We start from the raw sequence: 19,790 nt of genomic DNA on the forward strand, positions 1-19,790 counted from the left end.
GGCTGGGAGGAGGAGCTGCCGCGCGTGCGCGTCGCGGTGCGTGCCTGGCAGCCGTTAGGGCGCGTGCGCTGTGAGGGGCGCGCGGGCCGGGCTGGGGCGCGCGCGGGTCGCCTCAAGGCCGGGGTTTCCTGTCATGGGGATGTCGTGGAATGTTGAGGGATTATCCTGAAGATCATCTGGTGCCGACCCCCCGCTGCCAGGGGCAGGGATACATCCCCTAGATCAAGTTGCTCAGGTTTACCCCACCTGCCATTGAATACGGCGTGTAATGGGATATCCACAACCTTCCTGGGCAGCTTGCTCCAGTGTCTCACCACCCTCGCAGTAAAAGATTTTTTACTGATACCTAACCTCAATTTCTCCTCTGTCAGTTTATATCCATTGCTTCTTGTCCCATCACTACAGTTCCTGATGAAGAGTCCCTCTCCCGCTTCCCTTTAGGCTCCCTTCAGAAGGTTGCTCTGAGGTCTCCATTCAGTCTTCTCCAGGCTGAGCAGCCCCAACTTTCTCAGCCTGTCCTCACAGGGCAGGTGCTCCAGTCCTCATCAACATTGTGACCCTCGCCAGGACTTGCTCCAACAGTTCTGTGTCATTATGTTGGGGACACCAGAACTATAAGCAGCACTCCAGGTCCCTCACCAGAGCAGAGGGAAAGAATCACTTCTGACCTCCTCCTTTGAGTGCAGCCCAGGATTTCCTTGGCTTTCTAGGCTGTGAGGGCTCATGCTGAGTTTTTTTATCAATCATCACACCCAACTCTTTCTCTGCAGGGCTGTTCTCAATCACTTCTCTATCCAGCCTATTGGTGTTCCTGGGATTGCCACGACCCAGATGTAGGACCTGGAATTTGGATCTGTTGGACATCATGACGTTTGCCTCGAGCCACCCTCAAGCCTGTGAAGGTCCCTCTGGACGGCAGCACGTCGACTGCACCACACAGCTTGGAGCTGTCAACAGCTTTGCTGGGTCTGGTATTTCAGCAGTTTGATCATGAATTTTGCAACATACGTGCTGGATGTTCACTGTTTATAGTGGTCTGCAGTCTTCATAGCCTGCTTCTAAAGTTAAATGTAGTCATGTCGTAAGTGCAATAAGTACATCTTACAGATGAGCAGAATAAAGGGGTTTCCACTCACATACTTGATCTTAAAAGGCACTGGGCCAAAATTTGTGAGAGCAAAACCTCTGTGTTTTGATTATGCTGAAGCTTGGAGTAAAACTCATTAAAAGTTTTTGCATTCCTGGGATCCCAGGCAACCTGTGACATTCATGGAGCTGCTGGGCTATAACAGCCTCAGCTTCCTCTTCCTCTAAAATAAAAGAAGCTTAGGAAAACAGAATAAGATTTTGGTCAGTTTTAGAAATAGAATCAATCACTAACTAAATGGTTATTTCCCATCATCTTGGCTGAAAATAAATTTGAAGTGCCTGCTTAGACCATGCAATTCCTCTGAAGCAATCATAGGACAGCATTTTCCAAGGACAGAAACTGTAGTGGACTATTTTCAGCTCTAAACATAAGCAGCTGTAGTTCCATTGAAATTAGAGAAGTTGTATAGTTTTGTACAAAGATACAACTTGATTCCTAGGTTGGGATTTACATTTTTCAAAAGTTTTATTTCTTCTGTGATATTTGCAGCTCAATAGTGAACAGCCTTGCTCATACTGAATAGGAGGAAAAAATAGAATAATATTTTTTTCCCCCCAGTGAAATTCACATTTGGTTTGTTTGTTTTTGTTTGGTTTTTTTCCTGCATGTTCAATCTCAGAAGTACGTCTGAGTTAATTGCTGCAGATCTGTGTCACTTCTCTTATAACCATGCATGCCTGGTTTTACAGGAGGCTGAGACTGGGCCTGTATTTGAGGATTAAGTGGCTCCTTGTGTTGAGCTTTGTGCTGCTGTGGCTGCACCAGGACTCAAGGCAGTTTCAAACTGGCAGGGGTATATCTGCAATGTGCCTGAAGTTTGGAGGAACCTGAAGCAGTGTTTTCAAAACTTGCTTTGAAACTCCTTAAGCCTATGCTCAGCTTTAATTATTGAGCTCTTAGTTCTCCTCCTTGATATTCTCTCCTACCAGGGAGAACAGACTGGTTTCCTTGAGAGCTTTCCATGGCATGTTTATTGCTTAATTCTGACTAACAGTAGCATAGCTACAGTGCAGTACAGTCTCTGTTTTCACTTTCAGTAGCCCAGATTTTGGTTGGGTTTTTTATTTTTTAATTTTACGTTTTTTAAACTTTCTCCACTTCAGTGTCCTCATGTGGCTGCTCAGGAGAATGACATTTCTCTCTTCAGCAGGCACAGAGAAAATAGGAATTCAGATGGCAGAATCTTTGTGTTGAGACAGGCTGAGAATTGAACAACTATCTTGAGACCTGGATCACTTTTGATGCTTTACCTCACACAAGAGAGAGCTGTGGCTCTCGTCTGCCTGTATGATGGTGAGTTCTCCAGAGGGAACAGGTTTCAGACAGAAAAAAAATCACTAAAAACTTCCTCATCCTGGAACTGACTGTGCCGCTGCTGTGCTGATCAAAAAAAAAGATGTGGAAAAAATTGTTTCCTCACCTCCCCTATTTTTTTGGTAGTGAAATTCCATTTATTTCAGAGAAGGATTTTTTTATTTAAATCTGTATCTTTAAGAAACAAGTCAGACTAGTTATCCATGTGACTTAGTTTACTCATCTGTAAAACTGACAACATGTTTCATCCTTAGCTGAGGAGTGTGGCTGGAGGGAAGTAATTTGTAATATAAATGAAGAAAAAAAAGTTTGTTGAAAGAATGATTGTTTCTTAGAAGCTGGTTATTAAATATAATCTGTTTTGAGTAAAATCCTTGGTGTGGCACAAGGCTTTGTTGCAATGACTAACACATTTTTATGGACATTCCAACTTTGAACCCTCCTATGAAGTTACTGGCCCTGCAGCAGTGGCCTTAAGTCTATGCTACAGGAATATTGTGTTGCTTGTGTTAATGCTGCCAAAGTCAGGTGGGTATTTTTTTTTACTGGTTCTATTGGACTATAGTGGCAGCATTTGGTAGCCCAGTGGTACTTCACCATTTATGCCAGCATAAGCTTTTCCCCCCTCAGATTTTTGTCCATCTTAGTGAAGTTACAGAATTTGTAACTTTGTGTGGCATAGTGGAGCCTGTCTCTGTAGATACCCAAGGGTGAGCTTAGTCAGTGATTTAGCACTAGACCCAGGCTGACATCATGCCTGTGTTATGGAAACAATGAGGTGGATGGAATGATTTGCTAATTTGGCTGATGCCTCTGTTGTAGGTGTCTGTATTCATTGCTGTATGGAATACAGCCCCAGATTGTGCCCTGTTCCTGAGCAGGACATGAACCACTGTGCAAGTTTTTCCAGATGCCTTTTCTGTGATTCTTTTGATTGTACTGCACCTGTGAGCACTAAGTGATAGTTTCTAATAGACAGAACTTTTGCAAGTCAAAATAAATTCCATGAAAAAGGGTGGTATCAGTATTTGAAGTGTTAAGACCTAGCTTGGTCTGGAATTATCATTAAATCCATCACACAATCTGCACAAACTCACATCAGTGAAAAGAATTCCTTGCCCCAAAGTGAAAATAACATTATCATAGTACAGCTGAAGGAGTTTCAAATCAGTGAAGACACTCCCTTAGCACTTGCATCATGTGCCCTTATGAGTGATGTTCTGCCCTGCAAAATGAGACAAACTGAAAACCCAAGGACAAATTTCTCGGTGTAGCAACACTGCTTTTGGGATACCTAGAGCTAAAAAAACAATTTAAATACAAATCTATTCAGTATTTCCCTAGGCTGTTCTGTTGGAAATCTTGGCTGACTCTCTTTGAAGTAATTTTTGTAAATTTTTAGCTGTAACTGGCACTTAGTTACCAAGCAAGCAGCTGGATTTGTGAAGAAGCTGAATTCCTTGGGTAATCATACCTGCTCCGTTCCTTCAGGTGGATTTCAAGATGATAGCAATGGATGCAGTGTGAGATTTGAAGGCTTCCTCAACAAAATATAATTTCATTGTCCTAAGTCTTATTAAAATACTAATTATATTTTCCCCCTTTTTTTTCAGTTCAAATTTCACCATCAGGATATGTGTCTGCCACTCTGGCTTTGAAAACTGGTTTACTGATGTTATCCATGAAGACAAAATGTCACCTGAGCATAAAGGTATAATTTTTGCATTTGTCCAGTTTAAAAAGGATTTCCATCAACAGTTTAGTGTATTAAGACAAATGAAATTTCTTACTGTCGTTTTTGGGGCAAGCAAAAGCAGGTTGTTCTGGTGTTTTTTTCTGAAATGATATTAAAGGAAAGCAATACAAAATATTTCTCTAGTGGCTTGTTCCACCTCCAGGATGACACTGAAAAATAAGTTTATGTTGTCTGAGCTCAGTTAGTTTGTCTTGAAAAAGCATTATCATGAGAATTTTGCAAATTGGATTATGGCTATTTATTTTCTTGCATACAAAAAAATTGCAAATATTTATGTAATTAAAAGTTGTAAGATAATTATCTTTACAATTTCCATAGTCTTGGTAACTTAGTGAATTTAGATCTAGTTTATATTTCTACTGGTCAAATGAAATTTATAAATGTGTATTCATGCTTTCTGTAATGTGGAAGAAAATGAAAGTTTCCTGTGGTAGAAGCTTGCTGCTGTTTGACACACTGAATACATCCTCCACTGTCATTCTAAGGCCCAGAGGTATCAGCCCAGAAGACCTTTTTTGGTGTTTGTGAACTTGATGTTACAGGGAAATGCTTTTGAATAAGCAACAGAGAAATAAGCTGGGTTGTTTCTTCTTTGTAAATTAGCACTCAAAGCCAGCAAAGGTAATGCCACTGACTTTTCTGAAATACCTGTGAGTAGGTTGTTAATCTCCATTTAATAAGAGCTTGCAAGAGCTGGTGTGATTATTTCATCAGTACTTTGCAAAGTACAGGTTTAGAAATGCCATCATAAATAGAGTGAGTGATCTTTGGATCTCATTTTCCATCTCCACTCTCTATGCTAAAATCACCATATAAGAGTATTTTGTCCTGCCTTGATACTGTAGATGGGGAATATTTATTGCATCAGGAGCATTTGAAAGATGTGAAAAGAGTAAGTAAAATGGGAAAGGTTATTTTTGGTTGAGAAAGGAAACTTCTTGGGCCACATCTTCCTGTAGTATTGTCAAGATAAATGTTTCCTGTTTTGTTTTGTCATTTTCTTTTCCAGTAGTTCTGCTGGTTGCTGGATGCTCCACAGGAGGAACTGTTGCCTTCCTGGTGGGGGTGTCTCCCTTTCCAGGAATGTGGCACATTTTGCCCCTCTAGTAGATATTTTGTGACTTTAATGAATCACTTACGTTCACTGTCCTTCAGAGACATAAGTAGTAACCCACATTTACTTTTGTCTGATCAATGCTTATAAAATGTTCAGTTTTATTCCTGGAATTCATATTCATGTTCTCTCATGTGAGGATAAGGCTATTTTCTGAAGAAATTTGCAAGTAAAATGCTCAGTAGTTTTTAAACATTTTATTTGGTGTAGAAGGTGTAATTTTCTTCTTTGTAATTGCAAATGCTTCAGCACTACTAAAAATCTAATTAACCTTATAAAAGGAAGAGCACACTGATATTTGTAGGGAGAATGAAGAATGTAGGACAGAGTTAAGCTGAGAAAGAAAAGGATAATATTTAGTTGCAGCCATGGTAATGATCACGGGGACACTCTTGTTTCAGAGGCTCTGTGACAAACACAGTCCTCGTGAAGAAATTGTTTTTATTCTACAAGCAGCTCGTTTCTCCCTGAAACTGCACCGAGCCGGCCCCTTGAGGCACTGATAGGATATAACAATTCGGAGAAGCTGATTTTCAGGCAAAATTTGAAATCTGGGGCCTCACAATGTATTTCAGTGATGGAAATACCATTAGCCTTGCATCGTGGCTGTGTTTGTAATTCCTTGAGAGTGTTAGATAGTTACCTTCAGCTGACAGGACCCGAGGGAATGGCTTGAAGCTGTGTCAGGGGAGAGTTAGGTTGGATAATAGGAAAAGGTTTTTCACCCAGAGAGTGTCTGGGCACTGAACAAGTTCCCCATGGAGAACCAGCCTGACAGAGCTCAAGAAACATCTGGACAATGCTCTAGGGTACATGGTGGGAATGCTGGAGTGTCCTGTTCAGGGCCAGGAGTTGGACTTTGATGATCCTTGTGGGTCCCTTCCAACTCAGGATATTTTGTGATTTTTTCGACATTCACCTTATTTTGCTAAGAACAGTCCTGTTGCAGTGTAACAATGGGATACTTTTCCTGGTGGTGAACATCCTTGCACAGCTGTTAAATTCTGGAGTGTGAAGGGGCTGATTGAGTGGTCAGAGATGCTGAGACAGCAGAGTAGGTTAAGGGCAGTATTTTTCCCTGTACTGATAAGGTATCAAGTTGATTTCTAATATACATTTTTACATATGCACTATATATGTGTATATACATGTAAATATACAGTTTTTTCAATAGGAAGGGCTTTTGCCCATCCCTAAATCCCAGATCTGGTCTGTGAAATTAATATAGCTGAAATATTTTATTATTTATTGAGATCTAAGAATGCAAAACCTGGAAGAAATGCAGACTTTGAGGGGCTTTTAAAGTGTACAGAGGAAGATGGATATAAAAATGTTGAATCATGTTGTTTTGGTGCATTTGTATTGGTTATGCAGAAGTCCACAGTCCTTGCATCGTGGTGGAGGACCCAGGGATTCCTGTTACACTGCTAGCACATAGAAAAATTCCTGGTGGAATCCCACTGGTTGCTGCTTTCTAGCTGCACCTCTGCATCTGCTCAGAGAATCCACTGTGCCCAAAGCCATCAATTTCCCCCAGCAGTTCAAGGCACAGGAAAATCACCTTGAACTTGTATGTTGCATTAAGTCATTCATGAAAGATGAATTACTGGGAACTTGGGAATTTGTGCTCATTCAAACACAGAGATGTGATGGCAGCTGTGAAGATAACTGCAGTTCCCCAGAGGCAAAGCAGTGCTATGTTTGGGCTGCAGCAGCCTGGGACAGGAAAGGGTGAGAGAAGCCAGAGGACAGGTGAGGCACCAAAAATGCCTTTATCTTACCTGTGGCCTTTTGGATAAACTCACATTGTATCAACCCACAACATCAGACAAAGCTGCTTTTAGGAACACTGATGCAAAAATGAGGTCTTGGGTGGTCATTTATGGTTCAAGTAGCGGTTTATATATTTATTATAATTATACACAACCTTGACAATCTATATTGCCATTCAAAAATAAATTGAAGTCTTGTCAATTTGCACATGATCTGTCACTACTAAGAATCCCATTTACATACATCGTAAACATTTTCCATACTTAAACACCGCTTTAAATTCTGACACTCCCATCTCTTCCCCCTCAACCCGTGGAGATACGGTTATCAACTATGGAAAGAAACTTTTCCAACCATTGCAACATTCAGGGACTACCCATTTTTTAATGAACGTATTTCAACACTTGGTAGAGGTGGCTGGTGGGTATAGCTCTTAACTGCATTTTTGTTTAAAACTATTCTTGATGGATTTCATTGCAATGATTCCTGGTTTTTGTTGCTCGATGTATTTCCTGCTGACCAGGAAACAAGGAAACCAAGGTTTAACAGCTGTATCAAGTAAGTCACATCAAGCACATTCCTGGTTTAGTATTCTACAGTACCAACAGTCACATTTAGTTGTTTTCACTGTTATTTACATGTGTAGTAAGTGGCTGAACTCTTCAAATTTCAGCTGCAGAGCACTAAGAATTTAGCTAGGAGTCAGCCACCACACATTTTCTGTAGCTACTAAGAGCTTGTGTTGATACTCCAACTGCTATGTTGGGAGTTGAAATTAAAATTTATGAGGCATTAACGCCTTTTGTTAAGCAACATGTTTTTTACCACCTCTTTTGAGAGTTTCTGTCTCCTGGCGCCTGAAAGATGAGAAATTTAAAAGTAGCGGAAGTGTAAGAGGCAACAGAATATTCCTCCATCCAGTTAATAAACTCACAGCTAGTGGCAATTAATATAAGCATCCTTAGAGCAAGCAGACCTTTTACCAGCCCAAAGCTCAAGTTTGGGCATCTGAGCTTCACTTGAGCTCACAGAAGTGTGAAAGTATTACAGTGTGATTACACAGCAATGAAAAGGCCTATTTTGAGGAATGAGGTTCATGACGGCACTGATCTAAGTTAAATTTAGCTTCTTTTCCTACAGCAGCTGGGCAGGTGCTTTGAAACAGCAAATGCAGTGTGTTTGCAGCACAGCTTATGCCAGCATTGGTTAACTGATAGGCATGGAAAACCAGAGCTCTGAGAAGTGCAGATTCCAAGTTTTGTTAAGGCTGTTAATTTTTCACACTGGCGTAAAAAAATAATTGGGAAGGAAAGCCTCCTGCCAGCTCCTTGCCTGTTTCCTAAAATTACGCTTACATAATCCTTACAGGAAAACCCACACTTAAATATGGAGTATTTGAGAACTGTTATTAGCAATCTGTAGGAGAGACTGGAATTCAGCACAGAGAGATGTTGGAAAATATCAAGGAATTTCAAATGTTGAAGATACAAGGAAATCTCATCAACACACAGATTGGATGCTTTACATTAACAGCTTCCACTTGTATGTGAAAGAACCAAAACCTCCATCCCACACACCACAAGGTGTCGAGAATGCTGGAGCTGCACCACAGACACTGCACTGCCAGCACCGTCCCCCTCCCTCTGCCCCGGGGGCCTTAGGAATATGGAATAGGTTGTGGAATACGGGTTGGATATTTCCCAACTGTCTCTCAGCATTCAGGACCAGGTGCTCACTCCATGTTTTTTTGCAAGCATGCCCCAAAGGCAGTATTTAAGCAGTGCAAGGACACTGCCAGAAGCCAGCAAGGGAGAGGAAGTCTTCATTCAAATTCAGACATACATAATCAAAACCAAAACCTTCATTCAAAATCAAGGGGTATTATATTGTCATGGAGCAGCAGCTTCAAGAAAGAAGAGCATAAAACCCTAACTTAAGTGTTACAAATCTGTTTATGTTCAAAGAAACTCCTTGGAGTCTAGTACCATAATAAAAAAAGTGGAAAGGAACTCATGAACACTTAGTTTAGTACAGAAAATTAAAACAAATTAGTTTAAGTCCTTTCTTGAGCGAGTCCATTACTGCTCCAGACAGAGTAAGTCCTCTTTAAAGAAGGAAGCTCTTAATGGTAAAATGAAACAATGTATTTATGCTGGGTTGTAACTAGATCTTTACGTGAAACTCTAGAACTTGATTTACGAAACTTTTGTTTTTTAAACAGACTCTACTGCCTTTACAACGATAATGTTGCTTCCTTTTTTCTTTTTGTGGGACAGAGGGAACATTCTCAAATTTCAGAAATGTATCTTGCTCTCAGCAGAAAGTTTCAAGTAAGACATTGTCAACAACTACCTGCTGTTAAAATATACAAGATGCAGAGCAGCAGACTACTGCCGGTTCCCCAACAGAAGTTTATGTTGCAAAGACACTCTGGTGCTGTCAGGGTAGGCAGAGGGAACTTGTTTGTTGAGTCTGACACAGAAAACCTCAAGTTGTGCATAGTGTGTAAGTACTTAAATCTGTCCTGTTAAAATCTCCTCTTTGTAACAGAAAACAGATTACATATTAACAAGTCATGTATTAATGTGAACCTCACTGTGGAAACATCAACTCTGCCATCCCAAATGGGATTCCTAACATGGACCTCAGAGCCACTTCTGTGGGCAGCATTCCTCTTCAGCAGGGATCTAGAGACAGACCGGATGCACAGCAAAAAAACCACTCTGTTCTAGTAAGAAAACTTCACTACAACTGTTTGTCTGAACCATATCTGCTTTTAAGCGTGCAGAATTATTCTAGCCTTTATCCTAAGCATTGCCTCAAATATCTGTGATGTAGTACTAAGCATCTGATGGCCATGAGCAGAGGACACTGTTCTTGCACATAACCTTTTAGCTACTGCAGAGCTGACACTGGAGATTGCTGCAGTTTTGTGCTCTTCTGCCACAGGTACCAAGAAGTCTACCTAGACATATTATTGTGTAGCTGGATTTTAGGAAGCCAGTACTTGAGAATGCTACTTGTGACACTGCCATGGTAAAAGCCATTAGGATAGAAATGGTGTTAAAGCCTAGGAGAGCAAAGCCAGCTGAGCCTGACTGAAAGGACAGCTGATGCTGCAGTACAGTCACCCCTCATTACCAGAGGTGTGACTACCGTGGCAGAACTCCAGACTGAGGTTGCAGAGGAGCTGCCAAACAGCTCTCCTCAAGGTCACTCAGCTTTTGTTCAAGGGCATTAAACATGTCAACTTACAGGGTCAGACCATCCACACAGCATGGAAGAGGAACAGAAATGAGAGCAAAGTACACTCATCTCAGTCACTTGGTGTAAGTCAAGAAGATGCAATTCCAGCACTTGAACTAGTCTGGCAGATTGATATACAGCTATAAATGATGCTTCCTTTTTCTGTGAACATACAGGAGAGTTCAATTCACCTCTCCCAGGGGTCATGAATTACTTTTTGTACCATGAACACTGGTAGAAGATGAAGGGCATGGCTGAAGATAAAACAGCTATCAAAGCCAGAAACAAGATTGTGATTCTTCACTTGTTTACAACAGCAACACCTCCTATGGGAGAACTGCTGCAGGAGTGCCTGGTTAACATCTGGATTTGTTTCTGGGACAGAGTTCAAGTCACGGAAACATTACACTGCAACTTTAGTTTCTTATGCTGGGTAAAGAAACCACTTTCCATAGTTAGAGTAGCCCATTCCCACTCGGATAGTAAAGAGCTGTTTGAAGACAACAGTGACTGACAGAAGCATTTGGAATATATTTGGGACATACACTAGACCTTGACAAGGTCTAAGACGTATCAAAGTAAACAGTGAGTCTACTGTATAATACATTGTAGATACTTTCATTACAGAGCTAAATGACCAAAGCTAAGTGGTAAGCTATGCAAGTTCATCAAGTAGATTCCATCCTTGGGGTCATAGTATCCAGTTTTTAAGCTCTTTTGTTTTGGTCCTTGACCAAAAAATTTATGTGCTGAGCATCAAGGCTTAAATAAGGTCTCAGCATTTTCTGTCAAGTTTGCATGAAACAGCACTTAAGCAACCTCAAAACCAGGGTGGTGATACCCAGTTTTTGTCAGCACTGTTTTTGTTGTTTCTCCTCCCCAAGATGAGATACAATCAAGATGTAAATCGAATTCAAAACAAAAGAAGTGGAAATAATTCCACATGCAATAAGACATTTTCAAGGGAAAGCTTCACAGCAGGCCTTGAATATTCTCCCCTTTCCTCCTCACCAGCATCACCCTGTCCTAAGCACAGTAGAGTATGTACAGCAAGGTGCAGAGACCAGGAATTCCAGCACACAGCAGAGCCAGGATGCTGGAGCAATTTCTAATGAAGACTGGTAGTGGTATGGGAACCCAGAAAACGCTTAAGCTCGTATTATTCAGTTCCTATGAAAAAGACCATACAATTCTCATGGTACATCAACAAGATGGACTGGTATGCCAACTAACCTCTATTTTAATATTTAAATTATAACAATACAATAACTAGAAAAGGTCAGTGCTTCAAGTGACAGGTTCTGCCACTTCAATTCCAATATTTTTCCAAAATAAAGATGCGATTAGATCTACACTTGAGCATCAGTAGTGCAATACAGTATCCTTTCCTGAATAAAGGAGCTGAGGTTTATCCACAATAAAAGCTTTAAATAAGGTAGATTGTTGCCATTTATAGATCAATTCTGTATGTTTGATATAAAATATATTGGGAAAGCTTCAACTGACTTATACAATCTACATTTGGCTAAAGCTCCACATAAGCAGCATCAGTGGAAATGAACATCAGAGGTGTACTTAATATAAAACACTTTCAAAACTACTCAGCAACAAATGACAGAAGTTTGGCTAAGAATAACTGAACATCTGAGGTGTGTACCAGACAAAAAGAATGGACCCTGTGGTTACTTGCACTATTTTAATGAAGTAAAAGAAATGCAAGGTTTAGTCCACTTCCATTTCTCCGGGGGGTTTGGTCTGCTGAGGGTTGTCCTTGGCTGGTTCGGGTTTGGTTTCAGCAGCGCTCTGTCCGTTCACTGGCCCGTTGTGCTCCCCGTTAGCTTTGGACTGCCCGTCACTGGGAGGTTCTATCTTCGGCTTGGGCTTGGATAGAATGGGATTACAGAAGCTATCCAGTTCCTAGTTAGTGACACAGGTGAGACAGCAAGGTCATTTGGTGGCACAGCAACTGCACTCAAATTACAATGTCTCTAATTTGTTTCGGGTCCATAATGGCCTGGAATTTCATTGTCAAGGACCACACTTGTCTATTCTGTCAAGTGTAGAAACTTCAAGAGAAGCCTTTCATTACCTGAGGAGCTTCTGATTTGTTACAAACCTGTATGACAACCCATTCTGTAGAAACCTGGTGCTATAACTCAGGGTATTTTAAAAGGCTTGTGCAGAGGTACTACTGTAAATCAAGAGCCAGCACGGAAGAGTATAACTCTATACTATAGAGTATATATAGCTATAACTGCTGCTCCCTCTGTATACATCTTTTAATAGCTTTAAAATCTCTGCAGATGTAATATTCTAGCTGGTATCTAGGCTAAAATCTGGTTCAGGAAAAACTGATTAGAATGCAACAATTTTTTTTTTTACCTTAGATTTTGCTAGTATTTCTGCCACTTTGACAACTGGATCCTGAGTTAGACTGAGTTTGTTCTGGGCATTCATTTTGCTGTTCAACCAATTCATAGCCTCATTAATGTATTTTTCAACTTTCTCCATCTCAGCAGGATCTAGGTGGTCGTATTTTTCATCCTAAGGAGAGAGATTGTATCACCAATTAAAATATGCTGCTCACCTATTTAAGTTAATCTTAGAAGTTACAGTAACACTGGTAACAGCTGTAAATTCAGAGATCCATTTCAAATGGTGCTAGCCACCATAAAAATACATAAATCCTTGATTTACATTCTCATGAACAAGGTCTTTCTGCTACCAATGCAGAACAGCTTTGAAGTTCTCAGGAGCAGAAGTCCAACAGTGCTTCTCAAGCAGTGTAAGACGTAACTTTACAGGATTTGTTTAAACACAAAAGACTCTATGGCCAAACTCAGAGCACCTACAATCACTGAACAGCTAAATCATTTGGCTTTACCTTATTTTTGTATGCTTCTACTGCTTTCATAAGGAGCTGAATCTTCTTTCCCAGTTCATTTAGAACTTTTGGTCTCTCTTCATGTTCCATGCATCTCTCCTGGATAGGCTGTCCAAATTTCTGGAAGAATAAGCAAAAAAATCTTTACAAAACACATATTTCCTTTAGTCTGCTCTAAGAATACAATGCAGCATGGGAAGGAAGGCTGCCTTTAACTCCTTTTCCCAGCCGTTCAAACGGCCAAGTCTTTGCATATTGCTTTAGCCCAACAACAAAAAAAATGTGTAAGTTTAAATATAGGAATAGTGACTGTCCTTTCTAGGGTTGGTATTTTGCTGTTTTCTGTAAAAAGAGCATTTGGAACAGAAACCAGACAGGTTTCAACAGATACTTTGATTTTCAAGTAGTTAATCTGCAAACTTCTAATTTTATCCACTGTTTGCTTTTTCCTTCTATTGAATACTGGTATCTAGGCAGTTGCCTGGATCTACGCTGTTGTTTCCTTTAGTTATTCCTCCCCCTGAGGAAATGTGACTGCAGAGTAAACAGCTGGAATCCAAGGGCTAGACACGTACTTCAACTTACTAAAAAGTAGGTAGTTACTCACCAGAACTCCTATTTTCCCCATAAGATCCTTTAAATATGAAGCATTTAGGGGTTGTTTGTCATTAATAATCAAATGATATAATGGAAGCTACTGTTAAAACACTCCAGTGCCTTTATTTTTGGATGTTAAGACTCAAAAATTGGTCTTACTATATATCTATAGAAGATCATTGAGAACAAGAAAAATAGAATATATATTCTGGAATGTAATTCCCATTACCCAGGAGTGCTATAGTCAAAACTACTCAAAAGCCTCTTTCAGACTATACGAAGTCTGACAGAAAATTGCCACCGCAATTAAATCTATTGTCATTAGTAACAGTCTGCTTCATTTCAACCATTTTCAAATTCGAAGCACAACTCACATTACACTGTACTTCTGGTTCTAAACATTATGTTCATTCATAACTGAACATACACAACCTGGACACTCACTCCCAAATATATATATGAGTGAGTTTCCCAGAAAACAACTTAAAACCTGACCTTTAATTCCTGAAGCTTATCCATGTATACTTGTTTGGGCTGGTCCTCTCCATCTTCGTAAAGCCAGTTTTCTGTGTCCTCCAACATCAAGGTCAGCTTGTTTGAATCCTAAACAAAGCAAGTTATGGACACTCCAAGTCAGAAAGGAACATATCAAATGAGACTTCTCTCCCCAGCAGAAACCCACCCTACTGAAAGAAGGACTGATTCATCAGCTTAAAATATTCAAGGTGACAGTGAAGGACAACAGTAATTAACAGACTTCAAAGCCAAGATTTTAGTGATGAGAGAGGTAGGACAGCCCTACTCATGTGATTTGTACGTGAAGTTTACCAGAGTTATAAAATGAGCCCTGAGGCTGTTTGAGACAGTCCATGCACCTCTGAAGAGTGTTCCATAGTATCTGTTAACTTCCTTTTAATTCCTACCCACCCATGCCATTCAGAAGCTTGTGGCGATCTGTCCTACTTTTTCCTATGCTGACCATAGGGTTTTTACTTTCTGCCTGCATCCCTGATCCTTCCTTGCCACTGAGGAGCTTTCTCAGGCAGTAAAGAACTCTGCAAGTCAAATGTCAGGTGTAAGCGTTAACTTGAACTTCACTGCTGGGAAGTCAAGCCATCTCCTACTCCAAAACTAGTCCAAGAGACCCCTGCAGCCTCCACGGAACACACACTCAAAATTTATAAATACACAGGAACTTTTCCCAACAGCTGAAACATATAAGCAAGTCTTACCTCTTCAGTGATAAATTTCTCAAAGGCTCCACACAGCTTGTCTCTGAATTCATACACATATTCTTCAACAGCATTCTTAGCATCATTTCTTTCTTTTTCAAGCTTGTCTTGCATCATCATCTTCCCCTAGGGTGGAGGAAAGGCACACTTAAAACTGAAAGTATTTTTAAATGTTAAGCTTAGTGACTACTCTTGAAAGTACCAGAGAACTTGGCAGAGGCCTGAAAATTCACAAGTACTGATAAAAACATTCACCTCTGTGTAAGTCATCACTACAAGCACAACCAAAACAGGCTAAGTTAAGTCCAGAGCAATTGAGTCATTTCACCAAAAACCCAAACCACAACAAAACCCGTTACAATTAAGGACAACTTCCTAAAGAATTCTAAATTAGCTAAGTCAATGATTGCAAATATTCTTTAGATACTTATTTACAGTGACATTAATTTGAATGGTCACCTCTTCATGCTGCTTACCTCATTTTCTATATAGGAATTGATCAGGTCTTGTCCCAGCTGCCTATAGAGGCTTGCCTGTATAGGGAGGTCAATACTCTTAACTTTTGTTTTAGCCTTTGGCTGGGAGGGATGATCTTGCTTTTCTCCAGAAGCAGCCTATGAAAAGAGTGACACTACACTAAGAAACTTCCAGGAACTGAAGTATTACTACATTTATGCTCAAAAAAGAGAGACAAATGAAAACAGTTAAGACAGCTACCAATTAATCTTATAAAAATTAAGCACCTTATTATTCCTCTGGATTCAAAAATCCCTATTACCTTAGCTTGGAATCAAAAAGGTGAAATTTAATTTCTTTAAAGAACTGTTAAGAAAACTTGTGCAAAAGCTTAAAACACTGCTTATCATTCTTCACACTGTTTGCTAATATCCCTAAATTCCATCTTCATTATAAAACCAGGTTAAACAGCAGAAACCTACTTCAAAGTCTTAATCATGCTACATTGAAAATTTAAGTGCTATGGGTAGGGTTCCTTACTTTTCATTTCATAACCACAGCTATCCTCTAAACACAGTCCCGTGTTTTCCAACTAGCAAAATCAGCAAATGTGAGAATACTGGACAAAAAAAGTCACATCAATACTGAATACAAACCTTTGTTTCAGTTCCAGCATTTTCAGTTTCCTCATCTGCTTGGTTCTGTTGTTCAGCTTGACTTTTCTGCACACCTTCTTCTTGATCAACCTGCATTTTATCCTGCAGAGAGTTACATAACTGAATGCAAAGGTTTGCTGTAAGATTTAGGAATGATATCAACTACAGTAAATCACAGACAACATATGAACTTCAGAATCAATCTTAAAAATTTATGCTTCACCATGTTTAAACAGGCATTTTGATGTAGTATTTGTATTTATATCTTCCAAATTAAATTAAAATTCTACTCTGCTGCTTGATGTTGCTATCTGTCCCCATAACATAATTACACTAAGCCTTGTGAATACCCACTTTAAATTAGAAAAAAATACATATAAAATGAAATCAAAGAACATTCTAGCAACACACCACCAACACAGGAAACAACAATGGATTCTCCATGGAACAGCCAGAACTTTGACCTATCATTTTTGACCTAAACTTTAAAGTTTGCAACCCAAAGCAGAAATAATTTAATCACTGCAATTATTACCTGCATCTGTCTCAGAAGACAGTGAAATCAATAAAAATTAGCTTCTGTAGTAGTAGCCTCTTGGGAGTACCTGAGCAACTATCTTCCCTTCTAGCCACCCAAAATAAATAGAGCCTCACTTAATTTTTTTCTGTAAGTTTATCACTCATGCCTTATTCTAAATTTAACAATCTGAAAGATGGTTAAATTACTAGTGCAGATCACTTGGTTTAAGTAATACAGCTCCATGTCATTACTGAAAAACACTTTTAATGACATAGTAATGGTTAAGTTATCAGGACGATTCTAATACTCAGAGATCCAGAGCATTAATAACTAACAAGTTGTAGCTAAGGTCCGAAAGGTCCCAGATTGCCTCCATTTCAAGGAATTAATATTTCTGGATTAATAATTAATATTTCACAAACTACATATTCATGCAGAATCATTTACTACTCGTTATGCAAAATAATAAAAGCAACTGCTTAAGGATTTCAAACTCTAGCACAGGTGCCTACATCACAATTTAAAGTGGAAAATAAGAAGGCTACTCCTACCAAATTTAAAGTTTTGTCACTTCAGAGTAGGAAAAAAATATTATCTAAATCCTCATTTGCTGTTCTTACTGTTCACACAGAAAAGCCAACAACTGGAAGGAACTGCTCTGCCTACAGGGAATAGCTAGAGATGGGATAATGGGACACATAGACACCACAAACCTCCTCCTCAGAGTCGAGGGGATGATCCTCGATACTGAAAGGTAATTGCTGACAGGCACCATTGTAAAACAGAAGATGTGTTAGATGAATCAAGTGCTACAAATGGAAAGCCTGAGCATTGAAGCAGCTACTCTCATACTGAATTCAGCACACTCCCAGTAAGCTCCACATGCCTTTTACACTGAATGCCAGCTCTAGCACTTCCAACCTTTGCTCACTTGATTACGAACATCATACATGGAGCACTTGCCTACAGGGAACTGCACCATGCTCAGCATTTCAAATATGCCCACATTCCTGGAAAGCAGTGTAGTATTTAAGAAGTTGCTTATACCCATTATGTAATGCTAGTTGTGTAGCCATTTGCTTTAATTTCTGTAGAATATCCAACTGAAGTGGGAGAAGCTAAGGTCAAATCTTAGGAGAAAGGCTGCTGGGATCAGTGCTGGTGTTGCTGTTTCCAGCTCCAAAGTGTTCCCTGGCACCCAGTCCTCAACTCTGCACTGCCAAGGGGCACAGCTGCACCTCACAGGGAGCTACTTTCAAGAGGCAGTGCAGTTTTCCATGTGTAAAGAAATACTATGTACTTTTTACTCATTAATAACATCGTTTGTGAAGAAAAACCTTGACAAGTAATTTGTCAACAGATCTCATTAAATACACTGCCTTTTACTAGCAATGCTAACACAAGTAGAGAGATGGTAAAGAACAATGAAAAAACTATTTCTTTAGAATCCGTTTTTCCACTCTTTGTTCTTAATGCCACATTTCACCATGTTTAAGCAATAAACATGAAGAAACGTGTTACATAACCAAAGAAGTAATTTAAGGGTGGAGCAGCAGTAACTGTCAGAAGCTAAACACGGTGATTTACCCTGCAATTATGGGCTCTGTTGTCAGAATGACAGCGTAGATGTTTACAAGCTTTACATACCAGCTCCTCATCTCTGCCTTGGTTCTTACTTGCTGACTCGGTGTCCATGGGGGTGTCGTTGTGATCCCCCTCGATGCTCTGCCTCTCTATGATGGACGCGTTGGCCACGCTGAAGAGCCCGTGGATGTTGACGCGCACTTTCACCTTCACCTTGGAGTTGTCGCCGTCGTGCTGGGGGCCAACGTTCTGAATAGTGAAACGCCCTTGGAAACAACAGAGGTGGCTTTAGTTGTTGTCCCAAAACGTAGAGAAAGAGTTAAAAAAACCCCCAAACACATTCCTTTAAGGGTGTTAATTTAAACAGCAACTTCATGTAACTGAAACTATTTGGAAACTTTCTACTTAGTTGACAATCCTACAATGTAAGCTGCAGGTAGATAAACTAAAAGCTGGTTCCCCAATTATTATCAGTTCACTGATAATTACTAAGATGTTTCTGCTTTATTCGTATTTCATAAAAAAACAAGACAGTACTTTACTAAGTGTTCTACTTCTCTGTTGCCTTCTGTAACCTCCACACTAGAGAAACTACTCTGATTCATCTCAAATGGTTTCTTTTGTCCACGTAACTCAAACTTCACACTGAAAAATAAAACGTTAACAGAGATAAAAGATTCTGTTTGAATTTGACAACATGGCTGCACTACACTTTTTGGAGAATGAACAGTGCTTAGCAAGGTTTCTGAAAGGAATGGGGTTGATACTTTATTAGGAGTGTACTAATAACTGCAAGTAAGGTAGCATGAGCTAACAAGAAACTTATTTATGCCATTTAATTCTTTAGACTCTACTACAGATGCTTAAATTGAGGAAACACCTGTATTTTATATTCTCAGATTAACAGAAACAGACATGACAGATAACATGAGACAAGTTATCTGTCCAGACAGGCAACAGCTCCTTTGATCCAATGTCTTTGAAAAATCCGGTCTGGCAGGCACGTAAGATCCTTATCAATTTTACAGAAACTGAAAGAACCATACAATAGATCACTAAACTCTTTGTGCCTGCTTCTTTTGAAGCATTCAGAAACTGTAAAGATAGATGGAAGGAAGAAGGCAGAATTTTTTTTAGGCATGTCAAACAAAGATGTCAATACGGTTTGCTCACTACATTTAAATCAAGAAGCCTGTGCTGAGCCTTTCTAAAGAACCTAAGCTTTTCTGTGAGCTAGAAAATATGGAAGGAACACATCTTACAAGAAAGGAGAACCACTTTTCCCTTCTATCAACGGGAGTTAGAGATGAGGGCTTTACTCCCATGTCCTTACCTATTCTGGAATCAGGATAAGGCACTTCATGTGGATGGGTGTAATAAGCTTCCAAGTCAAAAGGCTCTTTCTTGTGGAAAGTAATTACTTTTGAGAATGGAGCAGCATGGTTCTTACTGAAGACTTCACACTCCCTAAAGCAGTAAACATTAGGTAATATTAAACCTCTCAGCAT

General features: G+C 39.8%; 1 protein-coding gene and 1 long non-coding RNA gene across 13 annotated transcripts in view; one reads left to right on the forward strand and one right to left on the reverse strand.

The window, feature by feature from the left end:
• LOC148224076 (uncharacterized) lies at nt 1-18,350 on the forward strand. Of its 12 annotated transcripts, none has more exons than XR_015803428.1 (4): nt 96-235; nt 771-2,443; nt 4,078-4,175; nt 17,330-18,350. It is a non-coding gene; the product is annotated as an uncharacterized LOC148224076 (long non-coding RNA). The 12 variants fall into 12 exon arrangements; XR_015803426.1 differs by having other exon boundaries at nt 771-966; XR_015803432.1 differs by lacking the exon at nt 17,330-18,350 and adding an exon at nt 5,230-9,067.
• HSPA4L (heat shock protein family A (Hsp70) member 4 like) overlaps nt 7,214-19,790 on the reverse strand; it is a 23,555-nt gene continuing 10,978 nt past the window's right edge. The window contains exons 11-19 of the mRNA XM_014883711.2: nt 19,616-19,749; nt 18,346-18,548; nt 16,179-16,280; nt 15,543-15,680; nt 15,067-15,192; nt 14,330-14,437; nt 13,238-13,357; nt 12,736-12,897; nt 7,214-12,270 (exon numbers count right to left, since the gene is read on the reverse strand). Of these exons, the coding sequence (XP_014739197.1) occupies nt 12,076-12,270; nt 12,736-12,897; nt 13,238-13,357; nt 14,330-14,437; nt 15,067-15,192; nt 15,543-15,680; nt 16,179-16,280; nt 18,346-18,548; nt 19,616-19,749 (1,288 nt within the window). The 3' untranslated portion in view covers nt 7,214-12,075. The remainder of the gene's footprint in view (nt 12,271-12,735; nt 12,898-13,237; nt 13,358-14,329; nt 14,438-15,066; nt 15,193-15,542; nt 15,681-16,178; nt 16,281-18,345; nt 18,549-19,615; nt 19,750-19,790) is intronic.

This window comes from Sturnus vulgaris, chromosome 4 (genome assembly GCF_052056855.1).
Source record: "Sturnus vulgaris isolate bStuVul1 chromosome 4, bStuVul1.hap1, whole genome shotgun sequence".
Classification (NCBI taxonomy): domain Eukaryota; kingdom Metazoa; phylum Chordata; class Aves; order Passeriformes; family Sturnidae; genus Sturnus; species Sturnus vulgaris.